The sequence below is a fragment of the Vulpes vulpes genome, chromosome 11 (genome assembly GCF_048418805.1).
Source record: "Vulpes vulpes isolate BD-2025 chromosome 11, VulVul3, whole genome shotgun sequence".
Taxonomy (NCBI): Eukaryota; Metazoa; Chordata; class Mammalia; order Carnivora; family Canidae; genus Vulpes; species Vulpes vulpes.
In genome coordinates, this window is record NC_132790.1 from 8,948,320 (window position 1) to 8,972,689 (window position 24,370).

The window sequence follows — 24,370 nt, forward strand, 5'->3', positions numbered from 1 at the left end:
CCAAAGGCAGATGCTTAACCGATTAAGCCACCTAAGCACCTCGATGCTATGTAATGGTAATTTTTTAAAAATTAAGATACAGAAGATCCAAGAAGAAATAGGTTTAAGAGGATAAGAACAAAAAGTTCATTCTGGACATGCTATGCTGAGGTGTCTGTGAAATATCTAAGTGAAGACAGTAAGCAGGTATGTGTATAGTTTTGGAGTTCTGGGGTCAGAGAGACCAGGGCTACCTGGGATTCATTATTACATATTAGTATTTAAAGCAATGGAAGAAAATGTATCCAGAAGGTGGCCCAAGGCCATATTCTGGAAAAGTTACAACTAGAGGATATAGGGGAAAGAGGCACCAAAGGAAAAACAGAATCACCCAACCACCCAATCACCTCCAATGTTTAGTTCATCAGGATTTCTATTTAGGGAATTGGTTATGTAAATGTTCATTTCTCCATATAATGGAATATCAAGCAAGCACACCTAAACATAAATAAAAGTAACACCTATGATTTGCTGAGCACTGTGTACCACACTCTTCTAAACTCTTGTAGCAATCCCATAGTCAGCACTTTTCTTTGTACTGAATTTATTCAACTCAGATATAATTGATACATAACATTTTATAAGTTAAATGTATAAAATGTATTAACCTCATATTTCCATATTGCAGTATGATTACTCTAAAGCTAACATCTCTATCATGTCATGTAATCATCATTTCCTGTTCTGCAGTAAGAACTAAGATGTAGCAACTCTGAAGTTTATAACACAGCATTGTTGACCATAGGCCGCATATTAGATCTTTAGAACTTATTTATCTGCTAGTGGCAAGTTGGTTATCCTTAACCAACATCTCAATTTTCCTATCCCCTACTAATAAGGTCAGTACTATTAACCTCATTCCATAAGAAAACTTGGAATGACAGTCTAAGCCAGGTAGTTTGGTTTTATAGTCTATGTACTTAACAACTATGGTTTATCTAACTAGGACTGACAGTGGTTAACAGGCAAAGTGAAGAACAAAATCACACAAGAATACGTATAATATGCCATCATTTCTTTTTTTTTTAAGTTTAAAAAAAATTTATTTCGGTAAACTCTGCACCCAACGCGGGGCTTGAACTCATAACTTTGCGATTAAGAGTCACACGCTCTGCTAACTGAATCAGGCCGACACCCCAAAATACCATCATTTGTATTTTCTTAAACAAAAAAACCCACTAATATCTTTCCCCCATATTAAGCTATACTTTTTAAATTTTTTTTAAAAATTTATTTATGATAGTCACAGAGAGAGAGAGAGAGAGGCAGAGACACAGGCAGAGGGAGAAGCAGGCTCCATGCACCAGGAGCCCGACGTGGGATTCGATCCCGGGTCTCCAGGATCATGCCCCGGGCCAAAGGCAGGCGCCAAACCGCTGCGCCACCCAGGGATCCCTTAAGCTATACTTCTAAGCTTCACAAAACTTCATATTTTCAGGATGATTTAAAGAGGGCCATGTTTTAATGTATTGAAACTCACCAAGAAAGTGCCTGAATATAGAGAATTAACAAGAAAACTCAATTTCATTAAGGAAATGACTTATCTGGGCACCCAGGATTATTTTCTGCTAAAAACTGTAGGTTAAAAGTTTCCTCACCTTGCTGAATACTATACACTAAAATAAAGGAAAAGTTTATTTATTTATTTTTTTAATTTTTATTTATTTATGATAGTCACACACAGAGAGAGAGAAAGAGAAGCAGAGACATAGGCAGAGGGAGAAGCAGGCTCCATGCACTGGGAGCCCGACGTGGGATTCGATCCCGGGTCTCCAGGATCGCGCCCTGGGCCAAAGGCAGGCGCCAAACCGCTGCGCCACCCAGGGATCCCCAGGAAAAGTTTAGAAAAAGAAAAGTTTGGAAGGTTTAAGCATGTGTATATGGCCAGCAGAAGAGGAGCCAAAAGAAAGGTAAGAAAATGAAAATCTGAGTATAAAGAAGAATAATTGAGGAAAGCAGGCTTCTAGCCTAGAAGACAGGGGAAGGGATCCCATCCTTCCCTGTGACCAATACATCTGTAAGTCTGGAGTTCTGAGGTGGAGGTAGGTGGTGCATACCTGGTGGTCTAGCTGTTGAAACATATCAGAGCTGGTAAGGTCATGGGTGTGCTCAAGGTCTGGCATATAGTGGGCTATGGAAAAATGTTATCTTTTCTTGGCCTATTGATATTTACTCATATTTCTTTAGATCAACGTCAGAAAATAAAGCAGACTCACAAATATCTTAAGCCTTCACATTACTTAGAGAAGTACCAATCAGCTAGAGCTAGAAAATTCTTTTTAAAAAAAAGTTTTAGTGGGGATCCCTGGGTGGTTCAGTGCCTGCCTTTGGCCCAGTGCGTGATCCTGGAGTCCCGGGATGGAGTCCTGCTTCAGGCTCCTGCTTGGCATGGAGCCTGCTTCTCCCTCTGCCTCTCTCTCTATGCCTATCATGAATAAATAAAAAATATCTTAAAAAAAAAAGAAATTAAAAGTTTTAGCAACTCAGGATTTTCAATTTTCCAAGGCGATTTTAATAGCAAATGGTGCTGACAAGACTTCTGATAAATCACTCCAAATAACAATATTTATGTGAAATATTTACCCTGAAGGAAATTTTTTAAAGAATTTTGTTGGTTTTTTTTTTAAATTAAGATTTTTATTTTATTTGACAGAGAGAAAGCCAGAGAGCACAAGTGTGGTGAATACCAGAGGGAGAGGGAGAAGCAGGTTCCCTGCTGAGCAGGAAGTCCCATACAGGGCTTGATCCGAGGACCCTGGGACCATGGCCCGAATCATCAGCAGATGCTCAATCGACTGAGCCATCCAGGTGCTCTAGATATTTTTAAACCAGCTGAAGACTGTTTTCTCTCGTAAATTTTTTTTTTTTTAAGATTTTATTTATTATTCAGAGAGAGAGAGAGAGAGAGAGAGAGAGAGAGATGCAGAGACACAGACAGAGGGAGAAGCAGGCTCCATGCACCGGGAGCCCGATGTGGGATTCGATCCCGGGTCTCCAGGATCACGCCCCGGGCCAAAGGCAGGCGCCAAACCGCTGCGCCACCCAGGGATCCCCCCTCTCGTAAATTCTTTTTAACGAAAATTTGTTTCTTGTGGGCGCCTAGGTGGCTCAGTTGGTTAAGCATTGGACTTCAGCTCAGGTCATCATCTTGGAGTCCTAGGATGGAGCTCGGTGTCGGGCTCTGTACTCAGCAAGGAATCTGCTTGTTCTTGTCTTTCTCCCTCTCACTCTGCCCCTCCTCTGACCTGTGCTCTCTTGGTCTCTCTCTCAAATATATCTTTTAAAAAAGTTTTTTTTTCTTGGTGTGTGTGTTTTTTAGTAGGCTCTAGGCCCAAGCTTAAACTCACAACCCTTACACCAAGAGTCACATGCTCTACCAACTGAGCCAGCCAGGTGCCCCTCTTACAAATTCTTTTACTTCTACTTACCTCATCTAATGATTTATCTTCCAAAGCAGTCAAATCAAGTAGTGGGTTTTTCACTCCTAATGAAACCATTGTTTTTAACCCTAGAAAAACAATGAAATAAAAAATTGGTCAAGTCTGACCTTCCTCAGAAATAAAAAAATTCACTAATGGCACTATGACTAGAGGACCAGAAAACAGCAAATCAAATTTAGTGTGTGTCAGGGAGAAATGATTACCTTTTTCATCAATTTTGGCACATTCTGCAAAGAGGTCTTTTGACCCCGTATTCAGGCGGTCCCTGTGAAAATAATGGGACTGAAAGAAACGTGTCCAAAACTCTTTTTCTGTCATGTTGTGAGGAACATTTTCTGCATACTTCATTTTTACTGTGGAAAAAAAACATAATAGTTACATACAAAATTTCCATTTCTTAAAATCTCTCAAATTAGTTGAAATATGGATAATGGAAAAACTAAATTAAACTGTTCAACTTTATATACTGTGTGTCATAATCTAATTGGAAATATGAAATATAACTTGAAAGATTAAGTGACACAGTCCCTTTATGAATCTTAAATTACAAACAAAATCTTATTTTGCACCATTAACAAGTTTCATAGTTTTAGTAGAAATATCAAAAATCAATACCCACTAGACTATCTGTTCAGCACATTCCAGAAGTTCAGAGTCCAATAAACAAGAGGTTAAGAGCATGGTCTCTTGAGCCAAACAGCCTGAGTTTAAAATTTTAGATCTGCCATTACTATGTGACCTTGTACAAATTACATAACTTCTCTGTGTCTTGGTTTCCTCATCTGTCATATGAAGGTATAAGAACACCCACTTCATTGGGTTATTTGTGATGACTAAATGAGTTAATACATATAAAGGCCTTAGAATAGTGTCTGATACATAATAAACACTATATAATTACATTATTATTATAAAAAAATACAAAAATAATTATATTACAATCTGACAACTCTTTGAGACAGACACAAGCCCCTATAGAAGCAAAGGGAGGCTTATACCTGCCCAAAGAAGTCAGGATTTTATAGAAGTGGCAGTGAGGCAATACTTGAGTCCTATAAGGGAGATATGTTTCTAAAGGACTAATGGAGCAGGGGTGAGGGAGTGAGGGGAGAGAACAGCATGCGGTTTGAGGGAGAACAGTTTAGTCAGTAAAAAAATTGAAGTGGTGGCTCTCCTCCTTGGCTGCACCTCATAAATTACTAAGGCTGGGATCAAGTCATTTATACTTTTAGGATGGTTTCTGCAAAGGTAATGATTTGTGGGTTAGAAAGGTCACTGTGGAGGCAGTATGAAGGATGATTTGAATTACTGCTGTAGAGACTCATTTATTAATGCCTCTGGAGTAGGTCATTTTGTGCAGGCATGCTGAAGGGTAAATAAAGTTTAAGAACCACTGATGAAAGAATGGGAAAGTCATTATACCAATGAACTGATCCTTTTACCATAAGAGACCCTTAATCACGGGAAACAAACAGAGGGTCACTGGGGGGGAGAAGGGTGGGGGATGGGGTAACTGGGCAATGAACTATTAAGCAGGCCATGGAGTCCCACATCAGGCTCCTTGTAGGGAGCCTGCTTCTACCTCTACCTATGTCTCTGCCTCTCTCTCATGAATAAATAAAATCTAAAAAAAAAAAATAAATAAATAAAAGAGAAGGCACAGGATGTAATGCGCACTGGTTATTATATAAGACTGAAGACTGACGAATCACTGACCTCTAACTAACTCTGAAACCAATAATACATTATGTTAACTAAATAAATTTAAATAAAGCTTAATAAAAAAATAACTACTGTATGTTTTCGCAGATTTTGTTGTACTTCATCAGGAATAAAGGTAAAGGTTTTTGTTTTTCGCTGATGTATTACTGAATTCATCCACACAAATATTTCAACTATGTGGAAAAATTGATGATTCTTACCTGCTGGATAGGTCCTAAATATGGACTCAATGATATCAGAGGTTAAATTGTACCTCAGACCATTACATCCATCTGTTTGGGGCCGGACATCAGCCTAAATTAAGACCAGATGTATATATTTATTACAATATTGGGGGGAAGATATATAAGCATATAATAGACACTGGACAAAGGTGGAAAAACAGACTTTTCTGAATAAACAACACAGGCAGAATTAAGTCCCTCATTTGTAATTTTTGGCACTGAGATAGGGCTCAAAGAAGCCTGACCTGGTTTCACTTAATCTTACTGATGTGTAAAACCTGCTTCCTTGAATTACCAAAACTATAAACCTTGGTTACTAAATTACTATCTGGTTTCTCTAGGAAAGACTTTATTAATTCAGTTCACTACTAAGCACCCAAGAAGATGCTAAACATATAAATGGTAGTCAAATTTTTTGTTAAATGCATAAATACTGCTTTGGTTCTTCCAGAGTACAGATTAAATTAATCCCACTTTCTAATTCTACAGGTAAGGCATTCCCAATTTTTCATTAACATACATTTTACAAATCTTAATTCTTCTGAAACATCATGGTCATTACACATTTAACTCTGAATTTTAAGTATAGCAATCATAAAAAAAGGTACCAGAAAGCCCTAAATTTAAAAGAATTAGGGGAAACAAGTACTAGTCCAATTGCTGAAAGATTCTCTTTATTTATTAAAGTCCATAAATTTCTAGCATGTTAGGGTCAAGTCCAAAAACCAAAAAAGTAGAACTGGCAAAAAGTATCAATTTAATAAATACTGCATATATTTTAAAAGATTTTTTTAAAAGAAGAACACTGTAGATACCAAAGTATCCACTGATTTACTTGAAGGAAATGCTAGTTTTTACAAAAGAAATGGCACGGTTAAGACATATACCAGGGTTTTCTTTTTTTTCTCTTCAGAAATCTAGAAGGGTCACATACCAGAAATGCTGCAGAAATGCCAACATCCTGCTTATGATTGGATGTAGAAGAACTCTCTGTTGCATTCACATTTAAACGATTGGCCCAGAATTCCTCAGCGCTGATCACTTGACTCACAACAAGGTCTTTATAAAGCTGAAACAAAACAGGATCTTCTTGCAGCATTCTGGTGATAGAATAGATTGAACATATTGAACTTCTAGAATAAAACACCATTTATGTTAACACTTTTTTTTTTTTTTTTTTTTATGTTAACACTTTTTAAAAAGACTTTAACAACATGAAACACACACTCAACTTCCATTTTATAATGTGGGAGCGGCAGAGGTCTTTTAATTCATTTGTTAGTAATTACAACAAACAAGCTAACAAAAAAACATTTCTGGAGGAACAAATGAAAAGTAGAAGTCTGAAGAAGCAAAGACTAAACTCCTTGAAGGCATGGATTTGGTATTATTGGTCTCTGTATCCTAGTGATACAGAGGTCATTGTGTCTGTATTTGTACTGTATTCTCCTTCACAGATGAAGGGGAAAGGGAAAGAGAGGGGATATGCATGAGATTTTCTGGCCATTAGTTTTTCCACTAATAAGCACCTGGAGACTTAAGCACTCATGGCCTGGAAATATTGGTGATGGAATAATTCATCTTACCAGAAACTCATCATTTGATATGCTTTCTCAACTTTTTTACAATGTGATTTCTTTCAAGTTTCTCACTCACAAACATATTTCTAAATGGTTTTGTGTCATCTCTGTGGCAGTAAACTGGGAAAAGGAATGAAAGGACCTTAGCACCTTTGAGTCCCAGTTGTGTTCCTCATCAGACGTTATACTTGAGGCAGTACAAGGGATAAAAAATAACAAGGTGTGACTCTACTAAGAGACCAGAGAGAACCTAGGGTCTCTTTATTCTTTTCTCCCTTCACCTGTTTTTCTCTTCCAGCTCTTTATTCGCTTTCCTCTTGAATTTGGGCAGCAGCTGCTGAAGAAGGTCTTTCACTGCATCTCGCTCTTTCACAGCTGTGCTTTCATTGGAAAAATGGAAGTTAGTTGTGTCCCCTGCATGCAACACCAGCTGAAGTTGAATTTTAGCTTTTCCTTCTGGACTGATTTTCTGGCCTAAAAAGAAGCATGAGGCAAATTAGATGAGGACACCCACACTGTGGAAATTGTCCTACAATAGGCTACTTCTTCCTCCCAAGAAGATTCAGAATTCCTTTGGGCTTCAGCTGCCCTGCTCCAATCTTAATGCTTTTGCAGAAATGCCCTCTTCTCAAATAATTCCATATATTCAGAGCAGATAATTCCATATATTCTGCTTCCTTCTTCAGTATCCTTTGTTGGAACTTCTTACCCACTGTCTCCACCTCCAGATACTAAAGGGCTTCTGTTTCCATTCAAGATGGGGCAGATCTCTAAAGAGCCAGCTATTTAGAGATAAATAGTTAAACCTACCCTGAACAGCTGCCTCCAATCAACATTAATAAAAATGATCTGTCATAGTTAAAAAAAAAAAAACCTCCCAAAACATAGCCCATGGCTTACTAACTTTAAAGAAAAAAATATATTTTACATTTGAGAGATCTGGGTCACCATTTCAATCAAGTGATGAAATTTTAATGAGTCTCATTCAAAGTGGGTGGGACAACCTAACACTATGGGCTTTCTGAGGGAACAGAAAAGTAGGTAAATAACACCACCTATGTGTGTTCTTGCTGTGAAAGTTTATTTTATTTTATTTTACTATTTTATTTTATTTTTTAAATTTTTTTATTTATGATAGTCACACAGAGAGAGAGAGAGACAGGCAGAGACACAGGCAGAGGGAGAAGCAGGCTCCATGCACCGGGAGCCCGACATGGGATTCGATCCTGGGTCTCCAGGATCGCGCCCTGGGCCAAAGGCAGGCGCCAAACCGCTGCGCCACCCAGGGATCCCCTTGCTGTGAAAGTTTAACCTGAGTATGATCAAGCCTGTAGAAATGACTCAGTTTATGAGAAATACAGGTCTGCACAAATAAATTAAAGAAAACCTTGAGGAGACAAGCACACATAATCCAAATGTGGTATGCAACACTCTACAGACTGAAGAGACTACAAGTCCATATGTGAACCTAGATTGCATATAATTAAAAAAAAAAAATCACTGCTACTGAAAATGTTATTGGGACAACTGGGGAAATGTCACAACGTTCTGGATATTATTAAAAATTTCTTGGTGTAAAATATTACAGCAAAATGTATGCACACATGATCTTAAGTGGATTATATAGGTATGCATTGCACCATTTCTTTTTTTTTTGTTTTTTTGCCTTTTTTTTTTGCATTGTACCATTTCTAAAAATTTTTCTGTTACTTTGAAAATTTTCATAATAAATGGAGGCGAAGAATGTCAAAATACACCCACATAATGGAGAACTTGTACTCTTTAACAGTGGGCCTCATGGTGATAGCAGTGCTTGTCTCTGTCAGGGGAAGAGAGATGGAGGGGCTTTGTCTCATGAAATGGGAGACTCCTGGTAGTGTGAAACAAACTGCCTAGAGTTGTAACCCAAACCACCTATTAAAACCCCTAAACAACCTTTACTACTGAAAACAACAATACAGAGCAATTTACACTGTCAGCCACCCTATTCTAGTATTCTATTTTTCCAAAACAAAACTATAACTTCTTTCTAGGCACCTTTTCTCAGTCATTGCTTTATCCTTGCTCTATCTTGGCTTTTGCCTCTGAGAGGCCTACTTCTTAAGTTTTTTAATTAACAAACTTAACTGCTGATTTTCACCTTAGTAATTTACTATTGATAACTCTCAACGTCTTCTTCCAGAAATGGGTATTCTTTCAAATATTCAAATTAAAATGAAAACTGATCTGGTGCAGATCTGGATTTGGGTATGAGCTCTCCTTCCTAATAAGAGAAGAACTGTTGGAGGCAGCCCGGGTGGCTCAGCGGTTTAGCGCTGCCTTCGGCCCAGGGTGTGATCCTGGAGACCCAGGATCGAGTCCCACGTCGGGCTCCCTGCATGGAGCCTGCTTCTCCCTCTGCCTGTGTCTCTGCCTCTCTCTGTGTGTGTCTCTCATGAATAAATAAAAAAATTAAAAAAAGAGAAGAACTGTCGGGAAACAGGAGAAAGGTATATTCCTCTATTGTATGTTGTGGGTATCACAATGAGTGTGTGTTTTGGAGAGCTACAGGACCAGCTTCCTGTTTAAGAGAAATGCTAATAGAGGCAGTTCCTAATTTATGGGTCTCTTCTAGTACAACTGTTAGTTTAAAAGAGTACTAGGAGGAACCCGATGAAGCACTTTCCCACAAAGTTTTAAAAGGAGGTAGTATTACCAGAATGAATAGTGGACAAAACATCAGGTAGCTTAGGCAGTACCTAATTATGATGAATTTTAACAGTATTTCCTTCTGAAAGTTAAAATTCTAAGTTATTTCAGTGGCGGTAGATGAAAATCCTGGTCACTTCCAGCAGCAAAACTGAGGTAAGTCCTTAGGGCCACTGTTGACACACAAAGTACTTCTATATCTTGAGTACCTGCAAGTGGAAGGTTGTCTTTTTTTGAGGTGTCACGTTCCTTGAAATTTACACAGGATTTTATCTAGGAGAATAATTTTACGTCCAGGAAAATAAATGAATTCATATTAATGGTCACAGCTCAGATACCACAATTTGTTAAGGAGACTGTGCTCTGTATTTCTATTAAGTCCAATAAAAAAGTGAGTCTATCTTTTCAACAGATGATGGTCACATAACTAAAGATTAATTAGACAACTTGCTTACATCATACAATTTTATTAAAGGCCAATCTGCCATTATCTGTCAACATTTTAAATGCACGAACCATCCGAAGCAGTAAATCTACTGCAGTGATGTATCCCATACATACCACCTCACAAAGATTATTAGCACACATAACTATATTGCAGCATTGTTTGCATTAAAAGAATTCAGGAAACTTCATAACTGCCCTTCAACAGAAAACTAATTAAATACATGACTATATCCATTCAGTGGAGTATTAGGTAACTCCTAAAGAGAAGGTAGGTGTGGAGATCTTTATGTAATAAAGATATTCAAAGCTATATAAACTCTATTATTAATTGGAAAAGACAAGTTACAGAATAACAGATTCAGTGATCCCACTTTATATTATTTCAACATGATTATTTTTTGGACACTATAATAAAAACCCCCATAAAGACTGTATAAGCAATCTTCTTATAAAATTACTGACAAATATTCCATCAAACCTTAGTATAGCTGACTTACATTTAATATCTGCATACATATGGCTGATTGTAAATCTATCTTTGCCTTCAGGTGCCCAAGCAATTCTTTCTGCCATGAGGTATAAAGCTCCATCCTGCTTCTTTTGACGCACCTTCTTCACAATCAACAAAACCTCTTCAGATGAAGTTGCCATGATGTCTAGGAAGTGCTAAAAGAGAGTTCACATCTTAATTAGGATCATACTTGTTGACTTCTGGAGTCTTTCCAAATCTAAACCTAAACTAATAATGAGGAAAAATGTCTGTGACTCAAAGTTGAAGATGAGTTGTATGGTACTATCTTATAAAATCAAATTTAATCTCCTATCACAGGTGTGAAATTTACACGATATACTTTATGACACTTGGCAGTTTTTAAACCATCTCTACGTATTCTAATCAGAGTATTTTCAATTTTACTTTTAGTTTCTCAATACTATTCTTAAATCTTAAATATATGATTTGACTACAGATATGTTTAATCTACGTGCGGAATTGTGGAACTTGAGAATTAGGACCCTACTGAATGTTTAGTTCAATTTTCTTCAGCTGAAACAACTAAAGGCTAAAGGATTTGTGTGACTTTCCAGAACCACTTTGAACTGAAACCACACCCACATCTCCTGATTCCTAGTTTAAGTTTCTTCCTGTATGCTTTTAAAAGAAAACTTTTAACACTTCAGATGCTATTTCCCCTATCTTTTACAATCAAGTATCTTTAAGCTGAATTGTTCTCTTGGTCTCGGTGGAAGATTCACTTGTATATGACTAATTCATTACCTAGGAAACCACCTTTAGTCTGCCTCTTTCTCTACTCCCTTCCTTCCAGTCCTGGGAATCTTACATGCTCAACTGAAATCCTAGATGCTTGAGTGTGGCTTTCTAGAATATGACTCTGAAAAGGAATTTGAGGTTGTATGGGCTTAAGGAAAGAAGCCATGATTGATAGCAATGTTTGCCATGGGCTGGGATGGGCAAAGTGATAGCACATATATGATACCACATATACGTCACTTCTGATGAAGTTAACGGCTTTAAGTTTTCATTCTCAAATAAATGATTTAAAGTATAATTTTAAAACATTTGCTTATAATACAATTTTAGAGAAATCCACATATCTAAGTATCATAAAAATTAAGTTTGTCATGAGCAACTGAGGCTTTACTGAAATGTTTTTCCTGGAAGTTAATTAAAACAAATGAGAACAATGAAATACTGGATCTGCCATCAGTTATTCAAAATAATTGAGGAACGTTTCTATTTGGAAGTGGAGAAGCAATAAGCACCAGGAAGAGTGGCAGGCATTAAAAATAATGGAAACCATCAATTCTTCCATCACCTCTTAGCATTAATGAAAAACATGACTGGATTAAAAAACATTTTATAGTACTTGACACATTACATTAGTTTCATACAGTAAATCGAGTAAGTTATGCTCACCGCAAGTATAGCTACAATTAAAAAACTCACTCAAGCAGTAATTTAGAAATAAAAAATAGAAATGAAAAAAAAGTGAAATCTTAATTTCTCTGTTGATTTCCTGAATTTTGAGTAGCCAAATATTCTCTTGCATAGTTATCTTTACAAGCTACTCTACCTGAGGAATGGAAAAAAAAAGGGTCAGTGTGAATACATTTATTCAATAAATTTGTGCTGAACCAGTAAGTCTAGGAGTTATCCAAAGATGAATGTCTGACCATGATTTCTGCTTTTAAAGAGCTTTCAGTTAGTAAGCAAGACATGTGTATATCAGTGTATACAAATTAGAATGTGTGAAGTTCCAAAAGAGAGATTAAAAAATGTTCTGGGGCAGCCCCAGTAGCGCAGTGGTTTAGCACCGCCTGCAGCCCGGGGTGTGATCCTGGAGACCCAGGATCGAGTCCCGCATCGGGCTCCCTGCATGGGGCCTGCTTCTCCCACTGCCTGTGACTCTGCCTCTCTCTCTCTCTGAATAAATAAAATCTTAAAAAAAAAAAAAAAAAAAACAGGCAAAGAGAACGATTTGGGGCAAAGGCCTGAGATGCTAGGAATGGTAAATAGCCTGCTCTGGATGTAGTATAAAGTTCATGATAAAGATCAGTGGGATATGGAATGGGATGGTTAAGACAGTGGAGAATGCCACCATACATGGCAGACGACAGAAAAACCTCTAAGGACTTCTGAATAGGCCAGAGATTTGTATTTTAGGAAACTCATCTGTGGACAAGATGAGAGATACTTAAAAGGACTAGCAAGGGTCTGAACCAGGCTGGTGGCATCAAGAATGGAGAGGAAGGGACAAGGAGGAATACTGAAGAAGGATGAATAGACACTGCAAGTACTGAAGGTGTCACAGCGCTTGCTCATACCCCACTCCTAATCCCTACTGACATGAGTACAGTGCGCCATTTACAGAAAAAATTTAAAAGGAAGAACAGGTTTGAAAGTGAAGACCAGGAATTCAGTTTTGGACATGAAGAGTGTGAGATGCTGTTGAGTCATGCAGGTGGAGATTAATTAACTCATTTTTCACTTGCCATTGAAAATACTTCCCCATGTTAACAATCTTCAGTTTGGATTTCTATAAAATAAACATGACAGAGGCTAACGTTCTTAATACCACCTTTTAACTAATTTATTTATTTGATATCCTCCTAAGATTTTGATTAGAGTTACTGCTGCTTAAAAAATTTGAAAAACCACTGTTTAACTGTTTTAAAAGACTAATGACATGAAAAGACACAGGTAATCAAAAAAGGGGGGAAAAGCATGTAGTTTGATTTCATATTATTAAATTTTAAAAATTTAGTAAAATGTACTCAATGCAGGGAGCCTGGCTGGCTCTGTTGGTAGAGCATGCAACTCCTGATCTCAGGGTCATGAGTTCAAACCCCACATTGAGTGCAGAACTTAAATCAAAAAATGAAAGTACTCCATGCTTAATGTTATGTGTGAAGCACTGGGCTAAGTTCTTTATAGGTATTATCTCATTCAATCCCTAGTTAACAATCCCCAGGTGGGTTCTATTATTAGTTTCATTCTGCAGATAAAGGAAACTGGGTCTAAAAAAAAAAAAAAAAAAAAAAAAAAAAATCAACATGCCTTCCCAAAGCATCAAAGAAATAGCTAGGTCTGAATTTGGGTCAGTCTGACCTTAGAGTTCCACCATGCTGTTTTGCAAATAATATATGACTGGATAAATATACACCCATCTTCATAGTGGTTACCTATGGGTGATGGGATTACAGACGACTTGAATGTTCTTTTTGTTTTCTGGGTTAGCTATAATACATATTTTGCAATGAGAAAGGTAGTTATTAAAAAAAAATCTTTCCAAGAATTTGTTCCCTATCAAACCAGAGGTATATAAAGTAACATGGGAAAAATAGGACTATTACTGTAAGAAAACAACTGTTATTTTTGAAATTTCTGTAATATTTATTAATTTATTGGGTTTTTTCCAAAGATTTTTTATTTATTCATTTGAAAGAGACACCAAGCGAATGAGAGCACAGCAGGGAGAAGGGGCAGAGGGAGAAAAAGCAGGCTCTCTACAGAGCAGGAGCAGGAGCAGGAGCGCAATGTTGGGGCTTATACCCAGGAACCCAGAATCATGACCTGAGACAAAGGCAGACATGTAACTGACTGAGCCACCCAGGCGCCCCCAATTTATTTTTTTATTAACTTAATGTACCAAGAAAATTTCATAACATGTATAGAACTTAACATTAATTTTTATACTTATAATAAACATAATACCAATAAAAAAGTCTGTACTATCTGAAATTATGCTATAGTGTAATTACATACACATGTTTTAGGAAGCATGAATTAAAATCTAAAAGATAGGAGGGGGAGGCTTTGTGGACGGGGGGAAAGCAAATAATTATAAGTATGTCCATATACAGAGAAAAGCAGTGAGCAAGGACAGCTGATCAAGCAATTAACTGTGCTTATAGGCACAAATAAAAAGTGCTAGCTTTGGAAAAGAACAGAAAAACTTTCTGAGATGAGAAGGTAAGAAAGAAAAGAAGAGTGAAGACAGAATGTAAAATGGAGAATAAATCAGATGGAGAGAACCGTGAGAGTCAGTCACTAGCATGTAAAACCATTTATATCAAAAAATCCACTTGAGAGAACATAAAAAATGAATCAGAGATAAGTAATTGAACATTGGGATGACTAGTCAATTGTCTCACAGCTAACTTGCTTGGCAAATTTCCTTGTACATCTATTGCGCCTCTGATAATTGTACAAGGACCAGTTTTAGAAAGTTTAATAGACCCAGTGGGGATATCCTACAATGCCTTATGTGACTTCCAGATTTTTCTTGAGGGTGACATCTTGGGTAGCAAAACTTCTTTCCAGTAAAACTCTGTAAAAGTCACAGAATATTTTGCTTATGAAAAATATTGGTTAGTTCCATTTAAGCAAATTAGCTTGAAGATCTAGGTTTACTTACAAATATTTTTAAAAAAATATTCTATTATTTATTCGAGAGAAAGAGTGAGAGCGTACATGCAGGGGGAGGACCAGAGGGAGAAGGAAAAGAACAAGTAGTCTCCTTGCTGAGCACAGAGCTGGACGCAGGGCTCAATCCCAGGATCCTGAGATCATGGCCTGAGCCAAAACCAAGAGTTGGACACTCAACCAACTGAGCCACCCAAGTGCCCCACTCAAAAGATTATTTACTTTACGAAATTATCTGCCACAAGACTTCTTTAAATTAGCAAGATCCTCCAGTAAAGGCATTAATTCATTTGTAGTTAAACATTTGCTTGAAACTATACATGCCTGCTCTGAGCCTTTGCACATTCTCCTCCTTTCCTATCAACTGGCTTTTAGTCATTTTTTTGGGTCTATTCTAGGTTTCAAAATTACTAGGCAAGACTTTCTGTTGTTCTTCTCTTGATAGCACTTACCACACTACAATTAATTTCTAAAGTAATTCTTTTAATGTTTGTCTCCCCGACAGACTATGAGCTTCACAAAGGGAAGAGGATGCATGTGTTGTATTCACTGCAATACAGCACCCAGTAACATATTTGGCCTGTATGAAGAGTGTAACAAATACCTGTGACATCTATTTAAGATCTGTTATTAAAAGAACACCAGCTTGGTAAGACATAAAACATCTTTGCACATATATCCTTAAATAAACTCCAGGAAGCATTACAGCTCTCTACTCAGAGATTACAGTATCATTCTTCAGAGATTCCAGTAACTGGCTTAGAAGGAAACAGAGATAGAAAAAAATTGAAACTGATCAACAGAAACCTTTAAATCACATCTCTTTTCTAATGTGCAGAGATAAATGGGGCAGAAACAAGGACAACAAGTGAAATAAAAACTCCATATCACCCCCTAAAAAGAGGATTATTATTAGAGACAGCTGCTTTATCTGCCAGCATACAAAATGGAGATCTGGAATGCTGCTTGCTATGAGGCAATCCAAAAAAATTTTAACAATTCAGCATTACAGGGAATAGGACCTTGGAATTATGTAAAAAGTGAACAAAATTTACCATTTTAATGAAAGTTACAAACACAATGAAGCTATTAAGGGGAATAACCGATGTAGCAATTTTGAGACCAAGCACTTTTTCATTTTACAGCAGTGCAGGGAGAGGCAGGAGGAAAATGCGACAGAGACACAAGACAGAAGGAAATGTATGCTCATGTTCACTAATAAATACTGCATGCTGACAAGAGTGCAATATCAAAATTGAAAGAGCAATCAGTTGGTAATCAAAGTGGAGAAGGGAGAGACTTATTAGTTGGATGCCTACTACTCCCACATTGAAAGCAGACTAAGAAAAGAGGAAGAGCACAAGATATTTCTAGCAGCAGTATCCATGAAGTAGAAATACGGGGTTAAGATGCAAAAAAGCTCATTCTGATAGCAGGGGAAAAAACCCAGTAGCACAGAAAAGCAGGTCTAAAAGTTGTAAAGAGAAACCAGCAGGGAGAAGATCTATGCCTCCAGGGCAGTACATGCAGGAAGCTGATGATCTGGTTTATTAAACTGATTCCTCTCTGTACCCATCTTCCCAGGATCTTTAAAGAGCCCTCCCCACATCTGCGTGGCTCACTTACATGTGCACTACCGCATGTATTTAACACCGCCCGAGAGAAACTCAAACTTTCAATCTGCTGCACTGCTAAATGTCAGCGGAGTGAGGGCAAAAGAACAGGTTTAATGGCCCTAAATTATCTCACCCTCCTTCCCAAATGACGGATTTAGGTCTGCTTGCTAAAAGGTACAAAGTTCTCTCTAGAGCCCCGTCCTTCTGCAAGCCATAGGCCTGATAACCAGAGATTATCTTCCCTTCTGTTGTGACTTCATTTGTTCTTCATTTAAAAACCTACTTTAGGGTTGGCAATTTTGGCTTATTCACCAAAGCCCAGTCAAGTGGTTTTCAAGCTGTTGGGGGGGGGGGGGGCGGGGCGGACTGGGTGGGGCTCGACCCTCTTCAATTCAATCCCCTCGGGCTATGTTTTGTATACTGGAGCTCCCCTGTTAAGGATCTGTGGGGAGAAATGAAATGGTTGCGCTCCTTTGCAGAGTTAACACTTACTGCAAGGTGTATTTCAAACCACTTAGTTTTTGTACGTTTTTCAAATTGGGTCTTCTGACAAGCAAAAGAGTAAGCTTTTATAGCTCTTTCCCCTCCCCCACTACACAGACGCCGAAATAGCCGTTTAAGAGTCAGTTTAAGGAAATGAAGACTCCCTTAGTCGGTTCTGTCTCTGAGAACACTGGAGAATTTATAAAATAATTATGCTCTTCCCTGGGTCGGTGGTCTGTCCTATCATTACAGGACGATCACACCGGGCACAGACTAAGCGGGGGGTGGGGGGTGGATTGGCACACGTGCTAGGAAGGTTTTAAGAAGCGGCAGGATTGACAGGTCGAGCGAAAGGAGTGCGGGCACGACGGTGGAAGCTGTTCTCCTACAGAAACCGAAAGGCTTAGCCTATTTCCTAACGGGAATGGCTCCTCTGTCAGGCGGAGGCCTCCACGTCCTCCTCCTCAGGAGCCAAGTCTGATCCCGGCGGCTTCGGGTGAATCTGGGAGTCCCTGCTCTTAGTAACGGGGCAGGCTTCCTACAGGCCAGATGGAGGGGGGGGTGTCGATTATCCGCCCCCCCCCCCCCCGCTTCAGGACAATAAACGGCGACCGAAACGGCAAGCTTAGGAGCTGTGGCGACGGCAACGGGGACACAGGGAAAAGGGGCAGAATCCGCGCCGACCTGCGGCCCCCGGCCTGTCAGCTCCTCGCCCACCCGCTCACCCACCCCCATTCTTCGCTCTAAACTTACCAGGTGGGAGCTACGGCCCCGGGCAGGAAGTAAGTAACCGGGCTGGATCGGGTCGAGTTCCGCCGCGCTTCTTAGAGACGCTGCCGGGAAGACGCTGGAACCCAGGAGCCACCGCCGTCGCCACCGCCTCTGTTACTGGGGGGTCTCGCCTCCATCGCTGGCTGCGAGGACTCTGAGGGGCACGTGACCGGAAGCGCGGAGGCGGGCCTGCCGGGCACGTGACCCAGAGCGCGGCCGCCATGACACCTTCCGCTCGTTCCCTCCCTCCCCCGCCGGTTCCCGCCTGTTTCATTTCCTTTCGCCGGCCTTAAGCTGTGAAAGGTCCCGGGGTCCTGGCTGTCTCACCCCTTTAGCCTAAGGGTCCTCCGGTCCCGGTTGGCGTTGCGTCTTCGGCCGGCAGCAGCCAGGGGACTGCAGGCCGCAGGGAGCGTAATTGCGACCGCGGCCGGAGGGGGAGGGACCACGCGCAAGCAGGGGGCGTAACCCGTCACGTGACAAGGAAGTGCCGTTAATAGCGCTGTCCGCGCGTCTTCGGCGCCTGTGGATGACGTAAGCCAGGGAGGGGAGGCGCGGAGAGGGAGAAGGAAGGACTCAGGCGAAGCTCTCAGTTGCGTCTCGGGTGTCTCTACTGCTGCTGGGTGCTCGGTGAGTGTTTCGGCGACCGGCCGCGAGAGCGGGTCTGATGTACTGAGGCTTGCGGGCTGCCGGCCTGGAGACGGGGAAGCGGGGCCGAGACCCCCGTGCTGCTGGTCGGTGCGCCCGGCTTGGAAACCCTGGCTACCGGGAGGTGCGACTCCAGGAGTCGCTGCTTGTGCGCAGGGACTGTGCAGCCGCGGGTACAGAAGCGTGCCGAATGCACGGCGTCTGTAGGAGTCGGTTGCGACTTCTCCAAGGTGAAGAGTTCTCCGATTAATACTTTCTGGCTAGGAAGGTCTTACCCTTCGCGTAGTGTTTTTGATTTTTCCTTGTGCTTCCTTCTCTCTCCCTCCCTCCTTCCTTCCATCGTGGCTAGTGGGAGAAAGAGAACGCTGTGGGGTTTGCTTATGAGGAGCACTAGGATGATGAGAAAAGCCTCCAAACGCTACGACTCGTTCATGTAATCAAGTGACGCGTGGAAGTGGAAAGGTAGATTGGATTTGGACTTAGGAGGAGTGGATCCCAGTCTCAGTGCTGCCTCGGCGGAGTTCTGTCAACCGTGGGCAAGCCAAGCCCCTCGTCCCACTGACTGGTAAGCATCTAGAGCCACCTTCTTTTGTTTAGTTTTTTTTGCCAGCCTAGAGGCGTGCAAGGCTTAACAGCTTTGCAGAAGGTAGAGTTTCGCTAGGGAATAAGAATTCAGAAAAAAACAAAACACGGTATGTCTTAAATCGTGGAGGGACAAAGTTTTATGCAATGAAAGAGGAACAAAAGATAACTTGGTATAGTTGTAAAAAAAAAAAGGATATAAAGGGGAAAGTGAGGCTGGAAGAAGAAGTAGGGTTAAAGTAGATTATGTAAGAAGGGGAACTTTTGAAGGTTTGAACAGAGATTTCTCTTTATTTTTTTATTTGTTTTAAAGATTTTTATTTATTTGACAGCGGGGAACGCACAAGCAAGCAAGGGGAGCTGCAGGCAGAGGGAGACGGAGAAGCAGGCTCCCCGCTGAGCAGAGAGCCCCACAAGGTGGGGCTCGATCCCAGACCCTGGGGTCATGACCCCAGCCAGAGGCAAAGGCAGACACTTAACTCATACACCTTGCAGACATTTCTTTTCAAAAATATGTACATAAAGGACCGCCTGGGTGGCTCTGTTGGTTGAGTGTCAGACTTTTTTTTTTTTTAAGATATATTTATTTATTTATTCATTCATGATAGATACAAAGAGAGAGAGAAAGAGAGGGAGAGACACAGGAGGAGGGAGAAGCAGGCTCCATGCCGGGAGCCCAATGTGGGACTCGATCTTGGGACCCCAGGATCGTGCCCTGGGCCAAAGGCAGGCACCAAACCGCTGAGCCACCCAGGGATCCCCAGACTCTTGATTTGAGCTCAGGTTATGCATGATCTGGGTGTAGCAGGATCCAGCCCCCTCTCAGGATCAGCACAGAATCTGCTTGAGATTCTTTCCTTCTACACCTCCCTGCACTCGGAGGCTCTCTTTCTCTCAAATAAATAAGTTTTCTAAAAAAGTATGTACTTAAGAAAGTGTCATGGAAAATTTCAAACATAGGCAAAAGTATATGGGATAATAAAATGAACCCCCCCCCATGTATTCAGAACCCATTTTTAACAATTGTCAACATTCTGTTGTTTTTACAGAGAATTTAAATGTGTAAGTATTTTTTATATACGTTGTCACAGTTGATTAATACCAGATTTCAGGTTGAGCTCAATTCTATCTTATGGAAGTACTAGCCAGGAAGAGCATATTAATTTTATGTGAAAATTTCTTTGGGTTTCAGTGACATGGCCACTTTAAAAACATCAGATGAGGGGCACCTGGGTGGCTCAGTGGTTGAGCATCTGCCTTTGCCTCAGGACATGATCCTGGGCCCAGGATCAAGTTGCACTGGGCTCCTTGCGGGGAGCCTGCTTCTCCCTCTGCCTGTGTCTCTGCCTCTCTCTGTATCTCTCATGAATAAATAAAATCTTTTTAAAAATTAAAAAAAAAAAGACTAGATATTATTTTAGGTTGTAATATAGAAACTTAGTGTCCAGATCAAGGAAGTTGATGTTTCTAGTCTCTGTTATTCAACTACTTAAGTATTTTTTTAAAAATATTTTATTTATTTATTCATGAGAGACACAGGCCAAGGGAGAAGCAGGCTCCATGCAGGGAGCCTGACTTGGGACTCCCCTGGGCCCCAGGACCACACCCTGGGCTGAAGGCGGCGCTAAACCGCTGAGCCACCCGAGCTGCCCTCAACTATTTAAGTATTATGTTCATTTCTAGACAACATATTTTCAGGCAAACTAAATCACCTGTGTAGAAGGGTGACAAGAATAGAGAAGAATTTGGAAATTGTCATGTCACAAATGATAGAAGAATTCAAAATGTTAAATTTTTATAAGACCTGATAACACTTTTCAAATACTGAAGGGTTACTTTGGAAGAAGTAAACTTGCTCCCATAAACTACAGAAGACACAATTAGAAATAATTAGTAAAAGCTCTAAGTGATCAGATTTCAATATTAAAGGAAGAGAATAAATATAAAGTATAAATTTGCAGTTGGCCTAACACCATCACTCTGCAACTTCTCTTAAGTAACATTGCTTATGCTGGTTTTTTTTTTTCATTCTCATTTCCTATTAAATCTTTTTTTAGAAAAATAGAAACTTGCTAGTTTCTTTTTTACCTCATTTAATTATAATTTGTAGGATACTGAGATCAAGGCCAGATGGCCTATCCACCTCAGAACTTAGGATCACAAATAGAAGAATAAGACACTGTGGTCTTGATGTCATTCCTTTCTGTCTTCTTTAGGATTTTATACTATGGTTTTATCTTTTTTCTTGTATCTTCAGTCCTTTTCATTCTGAAGTCTCTTACTGCATGCAAATCTGTTTGAGTCTCTCCTGGTTAGAAAGTCAAGAGAGGGATGCCTGAGTGGTTCAGTAGTTGAGCATCTGTCTGCCTTTGGCTCAGGGCATGATCCCAGGGTTCTGGGATCGAGTCCCGTATGGGGCTCCTGCTTCTCCCCCTACCTATGTCTTTGTTTCTCTCTCCTTGTTTCTCTTGTGAATAAATAAAGAACACCTTAAAAAAAGGGGGGGGGGATGTCTGGATGGCTCAGTTGGTTAAAGTGTCGGACTCTTTGTTTTCAGCTCAAGTCAGGATTTCATGGGTTGTGGGATGGCGCCCCACTTCTTGGCTCCTCACTCAGTGGGGTGTCTGCTTGAAGCCTGCTTCTCCCTCTGCCACTCCCCACCTTTCAGATAAATAAATCTCAAAAAAAAAAAAAAGTCAAGAGAGGTTTTCTTTTCCACCAGGTTTCTTGAGTAATTGGCAGGTCTTATCTCTACTTCCTTACCACCCAACACTTTTCTCAAGTCTTTGTTTTCCAGTTGTGCTCACAGCATTTCACAGAAATTGTGATTGCCTGGTACCAAATCCTTCTGTTGCCTTTCTGTTGCATACCAAATTATTAGTATTCTTTTAAAGATTTTATTTATTAATGAGAGACACAAGAGAGGCAGAGACATAGACAGAGGGAGAAGCAGGCTCCCCACAGGGAGCCCAGTGTGGGACTTGTCCTGGAATTCTGGGATAATGACCTGAGCTGAAGGCAGATGCTCAACCACTGAGCCACCCAGGCGTCCCTGTTGCCTACCAAAGTAAAATATCTTCATTTTCTTTGGTTTTAAATTCAGAGTGTTTCATACCTTATGCTGAGTTACTATTCTGCTTTTATCCTTCATTATTCCATCCTTGTATCCTGTGTTCCAATCAAAGACAAAACTCATATTTTTCACATGTATCTTCTATATTTTTGCTTGTTGCTGCCCTTTTCCTATTTCTTCTGATAAAAGCCTACTCAGCTCCAGTGCTACTTCCCTTAAGTTTTCTGTGGTTCCATTTAACTCAATGTGATTCTTCTGTAAGTTCCAACATAGCACTTTTCTTATGTCTCCCTTATGAGAGGTGTGTGTTCTTTTTCTCCCTATTTATAAAGTGACTGATTTCTGGAATTATTTTATTTGTCTTGTTCCTACCGCTGTGCCTCATATTTTACTAGGAACCCAATAAAATGAATGAGTGAGAAGAATGAGATTTTTTGGGGGTTAGGAATTCTCAAAAATTTTTTTTGGTAAAGATTTCATTTATTTATTTATTTTTGAAAATATTTTATTGAGGGGTGTCTGGGTGGTTCAGTTAGTTAAACAGCTGCCTTCGACTCAGGTCACGATTTCAGGGTCCTGGGATCAAGCCCCACGTTGGACTCCTCCCTGGGTGGGGAGTCTGCTTGTTTCTCATTCTCCCTCTGCCCCTCCTTACCTTGTTTTCTCTTTGGCTCTCTCTCAGAGAGAGAGCTCATAAGACGGGGAGGGCAGAACGAGGAGAAGAAGAAGCAGATTCCCCACTGAGCAAGAAGTCTAGCAGGGAGCCAAACTGAGTGTGGTCCCAGGACCCTAGGTTCATGACCTGAGCCAAAGGCATAGGCTTAACTGACTGATCTACCCAGGTGCCCTGAAAGATGTTACTTTTGGTTAATCTCTACACCCAGAGTGGGGCTCAAGCTCACAACCCTGAGGTCAAGTCACACACTCCACGCCAGCCAGGCACCCTGGAATTCTCAAATACTTTGAGTGTGGGACTACTAAAGATTTGTTGTTGTTTTTCTTGAAATACTATTGTCTTTTCAGAGATCAAGCTGTATTAAGAACAGTATAATGAATAAGAAATAAGGCTATATTGTATCTGTGCAAGAAAAAAGCATCCTAAGTTTATGTGTGTTTTGCCCCTGGGAAGTATGCTCCATGAATGTTAGGACTTTGTTTTATCCTCTGTTTTATCTCTGCATCTAGAACAATGCACAAGTTGGTGCTATTGTAACCTAACAAACACGAGTTCACTCCTGTGAGTCGGAGGTAAAAACACACTAGATAGAATTGCTGTGTAAGGAAAACTTTATTTGCAGCAGATAAGGAGATCATGGGGAATAATTTCCAAAGCTGTGACTCCCCGAGCAAGGGCGAGTGGATTTCTTTTATTTACGGTCAGGATGCATATTTAGATAGGGGAGCCTTGTCATGGCTTGTAGAGGTGGGCATAAGGTTGCGCGTGTGCCCTAAGGAAACCTGCTCATCTGTACGTTGTATGTTATGTAAAGGAGGCTTGTGCTGCTCCTTGGGTGGAGATTTTAGTATGGTAATAAGGTGCAGGTAACTGGTTGCTCCACAGTCCATCTGCACAGGTCTGAATCGGGAGTTGAGCTCAAACTGGTCTGGGTGGTCTGGGCCGCCCAAGCTCCTATCCAGGCAGTCCTTACTGCTGGAGGGGTAGTTTTGGTTTCCATCACAGGATATTAGGCCCTCAGGTCTTTTGCCTGAGTGAAGAGATGAGCTGTGAAGAAGAGCTTAAAGGAGAATGTGGGAGGTTAATGGGAACAAACAGTTGATAAGTAAAGGTCAGGCCTTGGGGTTTAGCTGGTGACAATAAATACCTAATTGATGAGTAAATGAATTAGTAGGTACTTGTAGCTCTGAGAAAAATATTTTAAAAAACAGTTGTTTCTAAATTTTTCTTTAGCGTTTGCTTTTATTCTTAATTGGCATGTTATAAAGATTGAGAAAAGTTAAAGTTGATGGGTAAGAATTTTTTAAAATTTTATCTCTTTTCTGAAAGGGTGCAATTTGACAAAAATGTACACTTGAGAGTTGCAGAACAGATAAGCTCTTGTGTTAGTTTACAGAGTCTTCATAGGGTGTTTAGCATTTGCTGTCTTGTATTCTTAT

General features: G+C 40.2%; 2 protein-coding genes across 6 annotated transcripts in view; one reads left to right on the forward strand and one right to left on the reverse strand.

Moving 5' to 3' along the window:
- The window catches only part of GTF2H1 (general transcription factor IIH subunit 1), a 36,988-nt gene extending 18,763 nt beyond the window's left edge, over nt 1–18,225 (reverse strand). Inside the window, exons 1-7 of the mRNA XM_025988187.2 lie at nt 17,938–18,225; nt 10,638–10,806; nt 7,287–7,479; nt 6,360–6,525; nt 5,402–5,495; nt 3,683–3,832; nt 3,468–3,547 (exon numbers count right to left, since the gene is read on the reverse strand). Coding sequence (XP_025843972.1) covers nt 3,468–3,547; nt 3,683–3,832; nt 5,402–5,495; nt 6,360–6,525; nt 7,287–7,479; nt 10,638–10,791 — 837 coding nt within the window. The 5' untranslated portion in view covers nt 10,792–10,806; nt 17,938–18,225. The remainder of the gene's footprint in view (nt 1–3,467; nt 3,548–3,682; nt 3,833–5,401; nt 5,496–6,359; nt 6,526–7,286; nt 7,480–10,637; nt 10,807–17,937) is intronic.
- HPS5 (HPS5 biogenesis of lysosomal organelles complex 2 subunit 2) overlaps nt 18,147–24,370 on the forward strand; it is a 44,408-nt gene continuing 38,184 nt past the window's right edge. For 2 of the 5 annotated variants that reach the window (XR_003233390.2, XM_025988185.2), the window contains exons 1-2: nt 18,158–18,582; nt 18,950–19,165. The gene's annotated coding sequence lies outside the window, so the exon portion shown is untranslated. Of the gene's footprint in view, nt 18,583–18,949; nt 19,166–24,370 lie in introns of all 5 variants that reach the window. The other 3 variants (XM_025988184.2, XM_072725451.1, XM_072725452.1) reach the window with 3 other exon arrangements.